At 37.9% G+C, this 18148-nt stretch overlaps 1 protein-coding gene across 1 annotated transcript; it reads left to right on the forward strand.

The window, feature by feature from the left end:
• The first annotated feature begins 644 nt into the window (after positions 1-644).
• On the forward strand, positions 645-14486 carry LOC140142153 (macrophage mannose receptor 1-like). The gene is made up of 11 exons (XM_072164119.1): positions 645-742; positions 1536-1633; positions 2199-2471; positions 7243-7394; positions 8036-8135; positions 8943-9196; positions 9520-9691; positions 10565-10807; positions 11798-11971; positions 13478-13630; positions 14177-14486. The coding sequence occupies exons 1-11, from the start codon at positions 645-647 to the stop codon at positions 14407-14409; spliced, it is 1950 nt and encodes a 649-aa protein (XP_072020220.1). The 3' UTR covers positions 14410-14486.
• Positions 14487-18148: the final 3662 nt, after the last annotated feature.

Genomic DNA, 18148 nt, shown 5'->3' on the forward strand with positions numbered 1-18148 from the left:
TGTAAACTTATAGCCGTAATGTATGAAAATGTGTATAAAAAAAGGCTCAAAATTTCTGAAAAACATTCCACCCTGGATATAAATGGCTGTGCGCACAGAAACATCCAACATTAAAGCCAAAATTTTCCATTAGATTTGTATTATGTTACTCTTTACTCAAATTGCTGAAAAAATAATAGTAATAACTGTTAGGAAAGGTTTCTGTCCATTTTAAGCTGAAATAACAAGGTAAAGTGAAAAAAACCCCAACACTGGCTATTTGGTTGTTTAACATATAGTTCTATGGGGAAATTAAATGTCTGAATACAACATTATGTCAACATGATGAATCTGACTGATTCCATTTAGATGTAAGTTGGGACATAATGTAAGGATGACAAATGAAGACCTGAGCGCAAGAAGACCGTAAGTCCACTTGGCCCCTCAACATGTATACACTAAAGTTATGTATAGTTTCTTAGGGTTTTATAATGTTTAATACATGTTCCAGGGTGAAAACATCATGAAAGGTTGTGAAAGATTTTTTTTGGCCCCTGAATATGTATAAAACATTACCAAACTATACGAAACTATACGCAACTTTAGTGTATACATGTTAAGGGGCCAAGTGGACTTACGGTCTTCTTGCGCTCAGGTCTTCAAATATGACTGAAACCAGATTTTGTGCAAGTGGCCTGTCAGTGACGATATGCATTCAATACCGTCAAGCTGAGACGATAGGTATTTTCGTCTCAAACGTCAAGTAAGGGCAACCAACACTGTACCTCAATATGTGCTCTAACGTACTGTTGCCAATGTGTGATTGTTTACTGCACACATTGTTTGAATTAGAAAAGATTTGCAATCAGCTACTGTTGATAATTTGTCTACATATCTATGAAAGTTGAATCTTTTTACATCACAATACTTTAAAGTTACCCAAACTTCTATTTCAGAATGCACATTTCTTGAAAACTTTTATACTCTGCTTTTGTTTGCAGACTTTAAGAAAGTATGACTACCATTCTCATTGGATTGGGCTAAGGACATATGCTGCAAATGGGAAATATTCGTAAGTAGACAAAACTGAAACTTAATTCAAAGAAGCTAGTACCATATTCTATTTCCATGTAACTTCCTTAAATAGATAAACAGATATTTAAAAGAAAAAAGATAAATATAGAGGAGGGAATGTGAGGGGACAGGAGATTTGAGAAGAGGAGTGGATGAATCAATCGACAACATTTGAGAGAAATAAAGTCACCAATTTACCTTGTGTAAATATGTTTTCCCTACTTTTAGACAAAAAAAGACAAATACCGAGTATTGACTCATCAGTTCTTAGAAGGATTTTAATTCTATGCATTGAATGAAATATACAGATATTTACTTTGTCATGATAAGATGTGGGGAAGGTGATGATTTTAGTTAATTTTAAAAATATCTCCAAATTACAAATTCTGGGGCAGTCAGACCCCTTAAAACAGGTTTTTTTGTCACCTAAGGGTGATCTTACATAATGTATTTGATATCTTTACGCCCTTGTATTGTTTTAGATGGTCTGATGGAACACCTCTAGACTACATCAACTGGTCACCAGGGGAACCAAATGATTTTAATGGAGAAGAAGAGTGTGCAGAATTCTATGTCTATAGTAAGCTATGTGTTCAATTGATGATAACTATGACACGTCAGTCAAGTTAGTGCAGTTGGTAGGGCATCAGAGTCAGTGCGAGAGGTCCCAAGTTCAAGCCCTGGTGTGGTTGGAAATTGTTCTTGTGAAAATAATTGCACTAACTTGAAAATTCCCCTGGACAAGGAACTAGATGCTTTATTGTCTCGGTTTATACTAATACGTTACTCAGGGAGCTGATCCTGGTTGCGATGGTTATATGTGGGTAGACTAGGAGACTGGGCATGCACGTTATATTTTGGGTTAGATGTCGGGGTCTTATTTCTGGAACCAATATGGCTTTTTGGAGGTGTTGTTCATGCCTAACTATAATGAAAATTATGTACTTTTAACAGCTTAGTAAAATAGAGACTAGTAGAATCACAACACCCCTCTAATCACACTTGTATAGTCCTAGGAAAACATTAATAATGTGAGAGTGAAAAGGAGGGGAAAAGAGTGAAAGAAAGAAACTAGAATCAAAAACATTTGGGAGAAAAAAGTTACCAACCTAGTGTAAATATTTAATTTGACTTTTGACTTTCAGCAACATCAGAACCAGGCTCATGGAATGACCTGAACTGTGGAGACAAGATTCCATTTATATGCAAGAAAGCTAATGGTAACATTGCCCCTATCACCTATCCCCCTACTCCGACTCCTGTAGGTAACTGTCCTACAGGAGCCTTCAAATTTGACAATCGTTGTTACCAGTTCTTTGGGGAGGATACAGCAGATCGTGTTGGCTGGCATGATGCAAGAACACAATGCGAGTCATTGGGAATGCAACTAGCTACTCTACATAGTCAACAAGTGCAATGTAAGTATGTTTGTTTGTTTAAGCAATTTAGAAATATGAGAATCGTAGCATTTGTTGGTTATTTCTCTGCAGCCTCTTGTGCCCTACGTAAAAGGTGCTATTAGACTAGGAGCCCAGACAATTTATTCAGCTCAGAAGAGACAAAAGGTTTGATGGTCTGATTATGTTAGTACAGGCCCAAGATTCAATATGCCATATTGCTGCCGGGTCACAGCCTGTACGTTCAGCCTGGGGGTCACAAAATAGGGGGCCAAAAAATGCATTTATTCAGCTCAAGAGAGACATGGACAAAACTTGTTGGATATCACTCCCAGGAGGATACTTTTCATGCCTATAGCAATGACAGCAATTTTGCCCTGTACGGGGGCCCAGACAGTAGCCCCAAAGGGCCCCGCCCATATGGTGTTATTCAGCTGAAGAGAGACAAGGATGAATCTTTTTGCATTGGAACTATTACACATTGGGGTGCACAAAAATACCAATGACAGCAACTTTTTTCCTGTACAGGGGCCCAGACAGTAGCCTCAAAGGGCCCAATGTCCCATAACTGATTTATTCAGCTGAAGAGAGACATGGATGAATCTTTTTGCATTGGAATTATTACCCATTGGGGTTTACAAAAATATCAATGACAGCAACTTTTTCCTGTACGGGGGCCTAGACAGTAGCCTCAAAGGGCCCAATGTCCCATAACTGATTTATTCAGCTGAAGAGAGGCATGCATAAATATTTTTGCATTGGAAGGAGTGCACAAAAATACCAATGACAGCAATTTTTTCCTGTACAGGGGCCCAGACAGTAGCCTCAAAGACCCCGATGCCCCATAACAGGTTATTCAGCTGAAGGAAGACATGCATAAATATTTGTGCATTGGAACTATTACACATTGGGGTGCACAAAAATACCAATGATAAAGTGAACAATAGCCCATGAGGAGTGACACATTCAAGAACTTATATAGGCACTCGATTATATAGGCACTATATAAAAGAAAACTACATGTGCCAATCATTGGTTCACAGTAGCTTAGGAACAACAAGAGTGAAGGGTAAAGCATCAGACATGTGAAATAAGATGCTTATGCACGCTGCTCTCAGACTACCCCATCTGGTAGGCTATTCCAAACATGAACTGAAGTGTGGATGAAGGTCTTGCCAGTAGGTATGGTTCTAGAAACTGGTACTGTGAGAGCATGGCAAGGCATGGACAGGCTTGAGCGGGTAGCCCTTCTGACTACAAATGACTTTAGTGGCTGTGCCTTCAGATCTGGTGGGAACAAGCTGGTGTGCATTTTATAGAGGACTGTTGCTGCAGTCACTTGACATTTTTGATGGAGAGATGTGATGTTCAGCTCTGTACTTGCTTGCTTCTATGATTCGAAGGTCCAACCTCTGGATAGAGTATAGTAATCCTAGAGTGGGTGTGCTGGCCCTCATCTTAGACAGTGAGGTATATTCCATCACACGGCAAACTTTAGCCTTGTAAACAGTTGCTCTGTCTCTGACATCAAGTTTATTTGCAACTCTCCTCAGAGCGCCCAACTCCTGTCCTGCTCTGTATGAGACGTTAGAAATATGCTTTGTTCAGGTCAGCTTGCTGTCGACTGTGAGTCCCGGGATCTCCAGCTCTTCCTTCTCAGCCAGTTTGGTGGTACCAAACAGAATATATATCTTGGTTAGATTTCTCTTTCTTGATATTGCCATTGCCTTACGTTTCGATGTCTCGAAGGTCACCATCCGTCTGTCATGCTTATCTGCCCAGATCCTCATTTTCTCCAAGTCTCCGTTCAGGCTAGCAGGGTTGTCTCTAGATGTAATCTTACAAAACAAGGTGGAATCATGTACGTAGAGGTAGAATTGGGTTTCACACTCATCACCCGGTTCATCAATGAAGACAGAACAATGGTGGGTTCAATATTGACCCCTAATGGAGGATGGCCAGATACAGACTTTGATGGAATGATATGTCAGGTAGCTACTAATCCAGATGAGCAGCTTGCCGGATACTCCTTGCCATGAGTGCAAAGTCATGACAGACATTATTGAATGGCTTCTTTGATATCCAGGGCAGTCAGACGCAGGTCGTCCAAGTCCAGGGAGTTGGACCACTCTTGGGTCAGAATGGTAAAGATATCAGTTATATTGTGGTATGGCCTAAATCCAAACTGTCTATCTGATATCAGTTGGTTTCCAAGGAGGTACTTTTGAAGTTCTGTACAACAGCCTCCATGATCTTGCTGATGGTGCAGAGCAGAGAGATGGGGCGGTACATAGATGAATTAGACTTCGCATCTCTTGTAAATAGAGATGAAAAATGCAGTCTTCCATTGGCTTTGAAAAACTTCCTTGGAGAAGCAAAGCTCAAACAGCAGACTGAGTGGTCTTGCCAGTATTCCTGTATTCCTTCAGGACGCTTGCAATGATTTCATCAGGACCAGTAGCTTTATCTGGTTGTAGATTCCTAAGAAGCTTCCGAAAATCTTTGACCTTGAAGGCTATCTTTTCCTTTGAGCATGACTTGTGTCTTTCTTCCTTTTCTTTAAACAGTTCTCTTGTTCTTTATGCGGATGATACTACTCTCTTCAAGCCTATCTCTGCTGCTGATGACTTGGTTGATTTCCAATCCGACATTGATACCATTCATTCTTGGTTCTCCCTTAATCACCTTTCTGTCAATTCTCACAAAACAAAAGCCATGGTCATCTCCACTAAGAAGGACCCTTTTCCGGATCTCAATCTCACTCTTAACAGCCTGCCTATTGAACGTGTGTCTTCTGCAAAATTTCTTGGTGTCTGGCTGTCTGACAAGCTTTCTTGGAATCTTCACATCGATCACATATGCAAAAAGTTCGCAAAATCATCGGCTTCATTCAGAGATCTTTCCAATCAGCCCCCTTCAGCATCCGTCGTTCTTTGTACTTGGCCTTTTTTCGCCCCATTCTGGAGTATGGCTGTACTACTTGGCATCCTCTGAACATAACCCTTACCAACCGTCTTGAGTCTACTCAAAGATTCGCCTGTCGTGTCATTCTTCAGTCTTGGAACCTCTCCCATGAGGACCTTCTCTTGGATTCCGACCTACCTCTTCTTAGTAAGCATCGTGATGTTGCCTCTCTGTGTCACTTATTTAAAATCTTTGCCAATCTTTGTTCCTCTCCCGACCCTTTCCAGCCTCATCCCAGACCCGGTCTAAGAAACTTCAATTCCCGCGCTGTTCAAGTTCCTTTCCGCCGGCTTTCATTGTCCCAGAGATCATTTTATCCGTTTCCCTCCTCCATCTGGAATTATCTCCCTGAGGCTATTGTCAATGCTTCTTCCCTCAATGCCTTCAAATTGGCCATTCAGTCCCAACTCCTCTAACCAGATCACATAATTTATTTTTTGTTTTTACTTTATTCTGTATTGATTATAATTATGTATTTTCTAGTAATGTTTTGATTTTAATGTAAGGGCAATCCTTCAATTTATTGTGTAATCAATATTGGATCTGCCTGGCCTTGTGCCAAATGTTATAAATAAATAAATAAATAAATAAAAAGAATGCTGAAATTCACTTCAGGAGCAGATTTTCCTGTGCGGGGAAGCTAACATTTAGCGGCAAAGGTCTGGCAAAATGTTTCAGCTCTGACTTTTGATGTAGTGTAGACTTGACGCCCATTCTGCAGCACTGGTATATAAACTCTGATGAACTTTCCAGACAGGGTGCTAAAATTTATGGGATATCAGGCCCTTTGAGGTTACTATACTGTCTGGGCTCCCGTACAGGGAAAAGTTGCCGGCATTTGTATTTTTGCAAACCCCAATGGGTAATAGTTTCAATTCAAAAATATCCACCCACATGTCTCTTCAGCTGAATAACAAGTTATGGGATATTGGGCCCATTGAGGCTACTGCCTGTATTTTTGTAATCCACAATGGGTAATAGTTCCCATTCAAAAAGATTCATCCACGTGTCTCTTCAGCTGAATAATCAGTTATGGGGCATCGGGCCCTTTGAAGCTACTGTCTGGGCCCCGTACAGGAAAAAGTTGCTGTCATTGGTATTTTTGTGCAACCCAATGTGTAATAGTTCCAATGCTAAAAGATTTACGCATGTCTTCCTTCATCTGAATAACCTGTTATGGGGCATCGGGCCCTTTTAGGCTACTGTCTGGGCCCCCGTACAGGAAAAAGTTGCTGTCATTGGTATTTTCGTAAACCCCAATGGGTAATAGTTCCAATGCAAAAAGATTCATCCATGTCTCTCTTCAGCTGAATAAATCAGTTATTGGACATTGGGCCCTTTGAGGCTACTGTCTGGAAAAAGTTGCTGTCATTGGTATTTTTGTGCACCCCAATGTGTAATAGTTCCAATACAAAAAGATTCATCCTTGTCTCTCTTCAGCTGAATAACACCATATGGGCGGGTCCCTTTGGGGCTACTGTCTGGGCCCCCGTACAGGCCAAAATTGCTGTCATTGCTATAGGCATGAAAAGTATCCTCCTGGGAGTGTTATCCAACAAGTTTTGTCCATGTCTCTCTTGAGCTGAATAAATGCATTTTTTGGCCCCTATTTTGTGACCCCCAGGCTGAACGTACAGGCTGTGACCCGGCAGCAATATGGAATATTGAATCTTGGGCCTATACTAACATAATCAGACCGTCAAACCTTTTGTCTCTTCTGAGCTGAATAAATTGTCTGGGCTCCTAGTCTATATATATAATTATGTTATTCTATGGAAGTGTGTATATATTTTATGAAGTGTGTATATTAATGAATCTGTTCTTATAGCTTTCTTGACCACCCAGCTAAAGACTGTCACATACCGTATGTGGATTGGACTCAGTGATGTTACCACTACTGGTCAGTTTCGATGGGCTGATGGCACAGCTGTAGATTTCACCAACTGGAATAATGGAGAACCTAACGAAGCAGGTGGTGAAGTAAGTGTGCATTTGAAACACACACACTACATGCAGCTACAGTGTGATTTAAGTGTTTCTCTGGTTGACATCACAGACCTCATCAATACACCCCTTTACTGGAAATACCCAGGAAACACAAAAATGCTCTTAAACATTTATTCAAAACGTAACATTTAAATGTCAGGTTATACAAAGGTCATGAAAACGTTTCTAAGACGTTATTGTAAGATATTTTGGGCAAACATTTTTGCAAAATATTTTGTCAACACTTAAATAACATTCTGTTTAGAATATTTTGCAGCAATTTTTCAAAATGAATTTTGAATGTTATTAAAATGTTTTATACCCTTTATATATCCCGACATATAAATGTTTTCTGTAAAACGTTGTTTCCTGGGTATGTGTCAACCATGGACCAAAACAGCACTGGGGAAACGTGGACCCAAATTTAATAACCAAACAGTGGACCTATTGAACCATAGACTGACCCTATAGAGGATACACTGTTAAGTGCATTTTTAGGCTTTTTGTAATCTTCAAAGGCAAGTGTTCAGCCTTCCACGGTTGGTAAAGTGGCCACCCCAGTGGCCATGGTGTATCAGAATGTAACAGAAGAGTGTCCATTCAGCCTCATTATGAAATCATGTTATTTTTTGCAGGAAGACTGTGTAGAAATGTTAAACAACAAAGATGATGTTGGTGAATGGAATGACAATGCATGTGGGAAATTGAATGGATTTGTTTGTCAGAGGAACCCAGGTAGGAACAAATAAAAGTAATGCCCGTGGCATAGCATCATAGGGGGACAGGACTCACAGGAGGCATGTGTCGAAAAAAATTGTTTTCACCTCAAACAGGCTTGGTGCCCCCCACCCCAAACTGATGACTCATGCTACATTTCTCACTCTTGTTTCTTGGCACTGTAGCTGTGTCTTGCTCTGTATCTTTCAGTGCATGTGACATGGAAATGCATACTTCTTGAAAAACTTTTAGACACACTTTTCTTAAAAGAAACTGTAAACAACCACTATTCACAAGTTCCTCCAAATTTTGATCAATCATTCATGTAATTATTTTGTGTAAGCTAATCCTAATCCTAACCCTATAAATCCTGATGTAGTTACTGGTAATTTAATTTCTGTATACTGGTACATGCTTTGAATTGCACAAGTGTGTGCAGGCCATTGGATTTGTGTTGTACTCATTTTGATCATGGTCCAAAGATGGAAGATAGCCTGAACAAGCTTGCTAAGTGATGAAAAGGCGCCGCTGTGTGAATATCCAAGATATTGTAAAACCTAAATAAGACATAATCTGATCAATCCACACCAAAGTCAGAAATTTTGAAATTGAAATGTAAGCAAATTAAGGAACAGAAAACAATATAATGTATAAGACCAACTTGATCCCATTGCATGCTATACCCTATTCACCCATTTTGTATAAATATATTGTACAAATGTTCAATGTGTAAGTCTGTTCATCCCAAATCTCAAATCAAGTCTCTGATGTTGGCTGCAATATTGCAATTGTCAGTCTCTACATAATTTCCATTGCCTCATACAGATCCAAGTCTACCTGATCCAGGTGATCTTCCCAACAGCTGCACAAAGACAAACTATGTCCAGTACTATGACAGTTGCTTCCGAGTCATTACATCACAGTCGTCAGGAATGTCTTTCCAAGATGCACAGAGTGCATGTAAGTCGGATGGCACAGATTTGGCTAGTATTATAGATAGTTATGAACAAGCTTTTGTGGAAACTCGACTACACATCATGGGAGATAATCCACTGTGGATTGGATTGGTGGATGATAAGGTAAGCTTGATTAATGACTGGATTGCATGATTATTTGCAATATTTACACATAAGCAGTCAAATAGCTAACATTTTTGTCAGTGAAGCAATTTCCCCCATCAGGGCTCCAAAACACACGTAATTACAAAATTGTTTCCAAGTTCAGGATGTAGGCCAAATATCTTATTGGTCTCGCTATGAGATTTAAAATATTGGGCTCGATTCGACTTTGTCTTGCCCAATATTTTTAACTCATAACTCTGCCAATAAATATGGGCTCAATGGATCCAATTTTATATCAGTAATTGGTGCGAAATACAAATTCTTTTGTTTTGACCTTGCAGGTTGCAGGGGAGTACAGTTGGGTGGATGGTTGGCCTGTATGGTATACAAACTGGGGTCAAAGTGAACCAAGTAAAGGTCCAGGAGAGGGCTGTGTGGCTGTGGAATTTGACGGGTCTTGGGATGACACAGACTGCAGCAGGAAACTTATGCCTCTCTGCAAATATTCCACTGGTAAGTGACAAATTCATGTTTGTAATTAAAAGCAATATTGTAATATTTCCATAAAAAGTAGATTTTTATTTCTTGTTCACAGAATATTAGTTTTCACTTGGTTTAAACTGTAATTTAATTCCAGTGCCTATATTGCAAATGCGTGTATCAGTCTGTTGATCATTAATGAGGTTGATTGGTGTAATGAGTTATGAACATCCAAAGCAACGAGACATTTCGTCAGATTCATCATATAGTGTATATCATGAGAAAAACTGTGAAATAAATTTTGGAAAAAAATAAGTTTGAACAAATGCTGATAGGGTTATATTATGTGTTTTTGCACTAATTTCAAACTGTTCTTAAGTGTTCAAAGCACCTTCCAGTTCTATGTAAATTTGAACTGTTAGTTTTTTTGGTAATGTGGCATTTTGTGAAACAGATTCCCCCCAATACAATAGCTGTATTAATAGTGGTGCATTTATGATAGTTTTAAGTAATAGTAAGCATATTACGCCACTATGTGATACACTTAAAAAGTGTATCAATAGTGGCACATTGTACAATTGTGTCATACATTTACTCTGTGATACACAATGTTTTTAATATTGGTCATACTTAATTTTGATTGTAATGTATTCTACAAATTCAATTGTTACAGTTTTTACAAGACGTCAGTAAAATATTGAATCAATTATTGTTTGTAAAATATGAATGATTGTACACTACTTTAATAAGAGAACACGAAAGCAGTTACAAACTTGCTTGCTTGATTATATCACAACAGACCAATATATTTTGTACAAGTAGGTTTGCCACACTTGAAAAATAGCTTTATCATTTTTTTAATATTTTGCTATGCATACTGAGCTCAATCCAATACATATATTTCAGCACCCAGACCTACCGATCCACCTATTGCCCCTGGAACATGTGACGATGGTTGGTCAGCCTACGGCAGCTTTTGCTATAGTCTAAGTGCAGATATGAAATCATGGCCTGAAGCTGAGTACCAATGTGAGAAGTATGGAGCTACAGTTGCATCGGTACATAGCAGACAAGATAATGAGTTTATTAAGAATCTAGCTAAGGATGGATGGAGAGATTTGTGGATAGGATTGCATCGTGATGATAATGGTAAGCTTTAATAATTAAAGCCATAATATACAGTATTTTTTAACATTAATGTCATTCTTTCTTGTTCATAACTGATTATTTGCACATTTTTTACACAGGTTTCACTTTAGACCTTATTTGGAACTAGTGTAATTTGTGTGTATTTGTAGGAATGTAGAGCTACTTGATATTATTATTTTCATAATTGTTGCATGGAAGAGATGTCTGGAAGAGATGTCATCCCCTAATACAAGAACCACAATAATTATATAATATTGAATGGCTTTGATATAAGAATATATTTTTGTATTGAGTGCAATATGTTTTTGTATTGAGTGCAATATATTTTTGTATTAAATGCAATATATTTTTGTATCACACAATAATAAGCCATTCAATAATATCATTATTAAGATTTTTATTTGACTGACTTGGTAAAAATAAATTAACTTTGACTAAGCACGCACATCTTCTGCACATACAATATTTTTGTAAGATTGCAGTCATCCGGGTACTTTGAAGAAACTCTACGATACATGGATTTTGTACCACTCGGAAGGCTGATATAAATAATAATCACTTTTATTGGCTTAAACCAATCACATGATTACTTATTTTGTTAATCTAGTTACAAAAGGAAAAAATAATGTCAGAAAGCATTTCTATCGATTTTAAGGCCAAATAAAATGAAAGAAAAGTCAATTATATTATCTCAACCAAATATGTCGAAGAGGAAGATGTTGTGGCACCCCTAGGTTCCGGAGGTCAGTAGGTTGTCCCCAACTGGGTCAATGTCAGTCTAACCCTTTGTCACGGTTTAGTCTGGGTCTTTTAGCTCTGATATGGATAGCTTCCAAGACCCTACGAGGGAAGTCCTTTACGTCATCTACATCTGTGATGTCATCGGAGGGGTCTCAACAAGATCACTAGCAACAACAAATCTTCAGAGCAATACCATCCGCCACAATTCTATATAATATGACAATCTTTCTATATTTGCACATATTTTAGGTGCTTTTATGTGGCATGATAATACAGCGGTAGACTATGTGAATTGGGCAGAAGGGGAGCCAACGTGGGAGTGGAACGGTGAACATGAAAATTGTGTAGAGATGTGGTCTAGTGGATATTGGAATGATATTGACTGTCTCTATGACCAGGCTTATGTCTGCAAGAAAGACAAATGTAAGTTGTTTGCTTTGCTAATTCTTTTGCTCAAAATACTTTTATACACTCGGATCCCATTACTCTCCAAAAATGCAGATGCTTGGGGGAAAAGGTGATTTTAAAATTCTTGTTGATTCTAGATAGGAGTATATTTAACCCTGGTCTTTTGGTCAAAAAGCTTCTTAATTGAGCGTGGTTTTGAGTGATGGTATGAATGATAAGTCACTTTATAATTTTGTAGAGTGTACTAATGAACTTTGTGTATTGTTTATAGAGGGGGATACATTAAAAAGATTGTATAACACAAAAAGAGGCCCCAAAATTAGTAATTCGCGAAAGGTTTTTTTTTTTTAAATTCCTTTCCACAAGCATATGTATTTGATGTGTATCTGATACGATGGGACCAGATGTACAAATCTAGACATAAACAGTAAGAAAATATGCAGTAAATTTGGTATGGGGTAAGTGTACAAGGCCATGCGTAGAGTACATTGCACAACTTCAATTTTTAGTAGCCAATTAGTCTCCAACCAATAGTCATGACTGCAACGACTAATAGAGTAGCCAACTAGTCTGCAACCAATAGTCATGACTGCAATGCCTAATGGAGTAACCAAAAGTCTGCAACCAAGAGTCGTGACTGTAATGACTAATGGAGTAACCAACTAGTCTGCAACCAATAGTCATGATAGTCATGAACTAGTCTGCAACCAATTGTCATGATAGTCATGACTGCAACGACTAATGGAGTAACCAACTAGTCTGCAACCAAGTGTCGTGAATAAATGACTAATGGAGTAACCAACTAGTCTGCAACCAATAGTCATGACTGCAATGACTAATGGAGCAGCAAACTAGTCTGCAACCAAGAGTCGTGACTGTAACGACTAATAGAGTAGCCAACTAGTCTGCAACAAATAGTCATGATTGCAATGACTAATGGAGTAGCCACCTAGTCTGCAACCAATAGTCGTGACTGTAACGACTAATAGAGTAGCCAACTAGTCTGTAACAAATAGTCATGACTGCAATGACTAATGGAGTAACCAACTAGAGTGCAACCAATAGTTATGACTGCAATAACTAATGGGAGTAATTAACTAGTGCACAGTCATATGACTGGAATGACTAATGGCAACTCTTTGGAGGACAAAATCTTACTAAAACTCGGGTATCTGAGTAACCAAAATACATGAATGAAAAAATATAGAAGTGTTGTCAAAAGTGCGATTAGTAGCGAAAAATAAGCCCCTTCCCATGTGCACTCCAAGCCCCGGATTAGCCAATTGCAGGACATGCCTCTGCAATAATACAGCTGCTGTGCAACAATTCATTGCTATAAGGGCAATATCAACCAAAATGCATAATTAATCGTTACTGACGGTTGCCATCAAAACAATTATGCTGAATTGATTGTCTGCCCGATTGGGCAGTGTGTATGTTTGTTCACACTTGTTAGCAACCCTGTATCATGTGTATTAAGTTTTACCTTTCTCATATCTTATGTTCTTTGTTGATGTCCAGCACCCTTTGAGACAGACAAACCTTCACCTGGCACTCTGCCGCCAACAACACACAAACCTCCACGTACCTATCCACCAGGCTGGACTGGCTCAACAGAAGCAATTCCAACAACACTACCACCAGGAACACCAATAGACCCAGGAAAACAAACTAGTAGGTTAAAAGCAAGGCCATAAGTCGCGGGGGATGACAGATAGACTCTATATCCCCCACCCCAATCTAAGACTGGGGGTGATTGATGTAATCATAATAATAAAGTTACAGACATTTTATGTTGGGTTAATGGTATGATTGTGACTCAAATAGGAGTTCTTTTTTGGAACCTTTTACACAGCCGTGACGTGTCTTTTTTTCTTACAGATTCTTCCTTCTTCTTTTTATCTTCTGTCGACCTTTACATTTGCTCTAGCATTCATATAACTTGGTCACAACCATCATTGACCATGCCCCTACATGTCACATGAAACGTGTGGGGCCAAAGGTCACGTAGGGTCACAGGGGTAAAAAAACATGCATACACACGACCATCGTTACAACCCTTACCTAGGTTAAGATTCTCCATTTGATTTGTTTAAATGTACCCTTAGGGTGGGCTTCAGAGTAATAAACTTGAATAAAAAAGTTACAACACAATGATTTCACTTCCCCATGATTTCTTTCTCATTTTAACTGCCAACACTTCACTATTATCTATTGCAGGCTTATCATCTGGCGCCATTGTCGGCATTGTCATAGGGATCTTAATCTGTGTGGTGTTGGTTGGTACTATCATCTTCTTTATCTTCAGTGGAGGAATAAGCTTACCAGGCAAATCTAAATCCCCTCTTGATATTGGCAGTGTGGGATTTGACAATGCTTTGTATAATGCTGGCGCTGGATCAGTACAGGTTAATGACAGTGCCACTGTAGGAGATCCAACCAGTGTGGCATAATTACTGTCTGCCATTATTTGTTTTGACTCTACTTTTGTTTCAATAATGTGTTTAGTAAATTCAATTATAGAAAAAAGTGACGGTTAACATCTAAATTCTACATGAGCTGTAGATAGATAGATATAGCATACTTGCATTGTTTTCTCAACATATAACAAGGTTAAAACAAACTGAATCTCATTTAATCATTGATCTTAAAAGTTATTCTCTATTTTTCAAAGATTTTGGATGACTTTGTTGTGTTGATTTTAATCAGTGCAAACTTGTATCATAGAGCAAAATTTTCAATTCGTCTGAACCGACGGAAATATTGTTTGCTTACTAAAATTTAAAATTGTTGACCCAGTTTGGTTTTATTGTTTAATAATTGTTTTATACAATACAAAGTCCAATATCACCAGCAATGAAAGTTCCAATTTTAAGACTAAATTTAATACTACAATGGGAGAGCAATTGTGGCCATTACAGCTATTTCATCCCATTATAATACTTTACCGTATTTACTTTTGTCCTGGCATTTTTGAGCCGTGGCAACATGCCTCCGGTTAATACTCCTGTACACCTCTGATTATAAAAAATCCCCAAAAGAGATCATATTTATTTGATCACAAATGAGGGGAAAAATTAGAAAAGATTACATTTTTATTCTCACTTTTCATTTGTTCTTAAAATTGATCAGGCCATTGTTTTTTCCACAATAAATTTACCAGATAATTTTCTTACAGTTACATAAATGTAATGATTTACATTTGACAGTTCTTATACAAAATTTATTTTTGTAATAAAAAAAGACAAAAATGTATGAAAACAACCACAATATGGAGTAAGTACTTTATACACACGTTTGTGGTGTAGTTTAGCTCATTTATAAGTTTGTATTATTTTGATGGAAAGAAAATCAGATGTGATTTGATAAATAAGCTTATCTATGTACATTGGTTCTGTGACTAATAAATGGGCATCTGTATTTAATTGCATAATGGTGTGCTGCTTAAATGTGTGTAGAATGGGTGAAGGGTATATGTACTTTAATTACTTTTGATATGGTGCACTTCTCAAGTTTCAAAACTTTAGCCCCCTTCCTTTACTCAAAAACAGCTCAAGTTTGTTGAATTTTCAAAACATGGCATATACGACCCAGTGTACAAACTTGAAGAATAATGTTTAGTCGCACTACAGTTTAAGATATAAAAAGGATAACAGGAGCTAGCAACAGAAAAGCACAAATCATTTACCCTAGCTAGCGCCTCCCCCATACCATTATATGTACTCTTTATTACCACTGCATAAGAAACAAATTTCTATTATTTTTCACAAAAGCCTTTCATTTACCGTCGGCCTTACATGAACTGACGCCCATGATGAGCGGGCACGCCCCTCCCCCTTACTGGCTACGCCACTGTGTGTAGGCCTAAATACTGCGAAACCAATTGTTATTGCTGTATAATCTTTCCGTGTACAGCCACTATGAACACGCTCTAGAATTTAATCACACAATTTAGCTGCCAACGATAACAGTGCCGGATTACTACCCCTTGATACTTCCGCGTTATACCCCTGGGTTGCCAAGTGTAGGATTCACCACTGCATCTATTATTATTACAAAACTTGCAACGTGTAATATCGCTCGACACACAGGTTCAGTGTTTACATTCGACACCTTTGTATAGCTAATCTACAGCCAAAGAGCAAGAGCAAAGTACATTTTTTAAAATATCAAATTAAATCACTGATAAATAAATAATTCGCAAATCTTAATTCACAATCACGACACAGGCCTCCAAACATGTATAGTCATTCATTTCCCCGTGTATAGAGGTGGAAAAACAAGATTCGGACTCCCGTTCTGTCGCATGCAGGGACTTTTTGATCTTACCCGATCATAGTTTCCCATTTCTGTTACGGACAAGGATTTGTTGGAGTCTTGTAGGATACTATATACAGGAGGAAAGCGAAAAAGAGCCTTCCTGGTAGATTTTTCACAGTATATATTTTAACATCATCGCCAGCATGAGGCTTTGGCATTTGGTGGTGTTAGTTGTCGCTATACCAACGGGTAAGTTGATTTATAGAATATCGTAAAATATTATTTTAATCCGTAAAGGTTCGCCTAATGGCGCTATGGGAAATGTGGAGGAGGGTGCCCTTTATTTGCACATGAAATTTACCCCATGCAACGGAGCCCTAGTGCGCCATTAGGCGATTCTTTACGGTATCTCATCTTAACAAAATATAAAATTTGACAATGAAAACTAATTTTGACCTAACACGTCCCTCCCTTGTTTAAAATCTTTCACAGAAAGACCCCTAGCATTGCCTAGTTGGGAGCTACACACATACATACACACACCTCCACACACACACACATTAATCCACCAATTCAAGTAAGTGCCCATATCCATGTAGAGCCTGAGATTATTATTATCAGGTATAATAGTCTTAGGTAGAGTTTTGGAAAGTCACAGGGTGACCCAGAATGATCTATACCGGGAAAGTTGATTTTTTAGGTATGAAGAGCATTACTATTTGGTGGTATTGTTCTTAATTCTCAAATTTACATTATATTTAGCATTCTTAAGAATTTTGGATTTTAGAAATTGGACGTCATTTTAAAGCCATATTATAACATTTCCATAAGAAATAGAATTGTATTTCTTATAAAATACTAGTTTTCACTGTCAGATATGTCCTATTTTAATTTAACAGACGAGGCAATACAAAGAAATTCGAACGTGAGCAGTGTCGGTTCTTTTGAAATGTGACGACTGCCCGCACGCCATGTAGTACTGTGTTATGCACATTGTATACACGTTCGACTAATATTTCCATCATCTCGAATTTTTAAAAAACTACAGCACCTCAAGTCTTGATTTTTGCAGAGTATGTTAGTTTACTAAAGTACATAACAATCGTGTCAAAACAGAATTTTGAAAAATATTGAGGGCGTCCTCCTCAGCAAATGTTATAATAATGCTTTATATGCCGACAGCGATGGTTTTTCATAAGTTTAGAGAATGGTTTTCCTTGTCGCAGCATTTATTTATATCCACAGTATAATGGCAAACCCACAGACGATTAAAATTTACTGCGGAGGATCCTTGAAGTTTTATCCTCTGTAATAATAACATTATTGGGTAAAAATTTTTGGGAAGATCTCAAAGACTGGATAAAAGACAAGATCAGTATAGATCTAGCTATGACCCCTCAGTTAATTCTTTTTGGATCTAAATATGATTTAATTCTAACATTGATTTTGACTATTGCAAAATTACATTTGTATAGAGTAAAATGACAGAGAAACGACCAAACTTAGATGTTTTAAAAGGGAACTTAAATGTTATTATAATGTTTTGAAATACCAAGCAGTATGTAGCCTAAAGTTACAAAAGTTTAATAATGAGTGGCAATCCTGGCAACTATTAATGTTATGATATAATTTTTCATTCCTGTGTATTTTTAATCCATAGTAAAGAAAGTAAAATATGCTCAACATGCTCAATGTGTGGTGGAGGGTGTCGGCAGGGTGGGTCAGGTGGGGCTCATTGTTGATTGTTTGTTTTTTGTTTTCTACTCAATTTGAGTACAAAATAATCAGCAGTTAGTTCTATTCGCTCATTCTGTTGCTCTTTTCCCTTATTTTTGTTGCTTGTTTTTCAATCCTCTTATAACTCTCTTGAAATGACTATGTCACTAATATTAATAAATAAAATGCACGTTTAATGTATTTAAGGTCACTGAT

The sequence above is a fragment of the Amphiura filiformis genome, chromosome 20 (assembly GCF_039555335.1).
Source record: "Amphiura filiformis chromosome 20, Afil_fr2py, whole genome shotgun sequence".
NCBI lineage: Eukaryota > Metazoa > Echinodermata > Ophiuroidea > Amphilepidida > Amphiuridae > Amphiura > Amphiura filiformis.

Excerpts from the sequence above, each read along its gene's own strand:
- LOC140142153 (XM_072164119.1), top strand. The coding sequence starts at position 645 with ATGACTGAAACCAGATTTTGTGCAAGTGGCCTGTCAGTGACGATATGC. Across the intron at positions 743-1,535 it reads ATTTTCGTCTCAAACGTCAA|ATGGTCTGATGGAACACCTC; the intron begins GTAAGGGCAACC and ends GTATTGTTTTAG. Across the intron at positions 9,692-10,564 it reads TCTCTGCAAATATTCCACTG|CACCCAGACCTACCGATCCA; the intron begins GTAAGTGACAAA and ends CATATATTTCAG.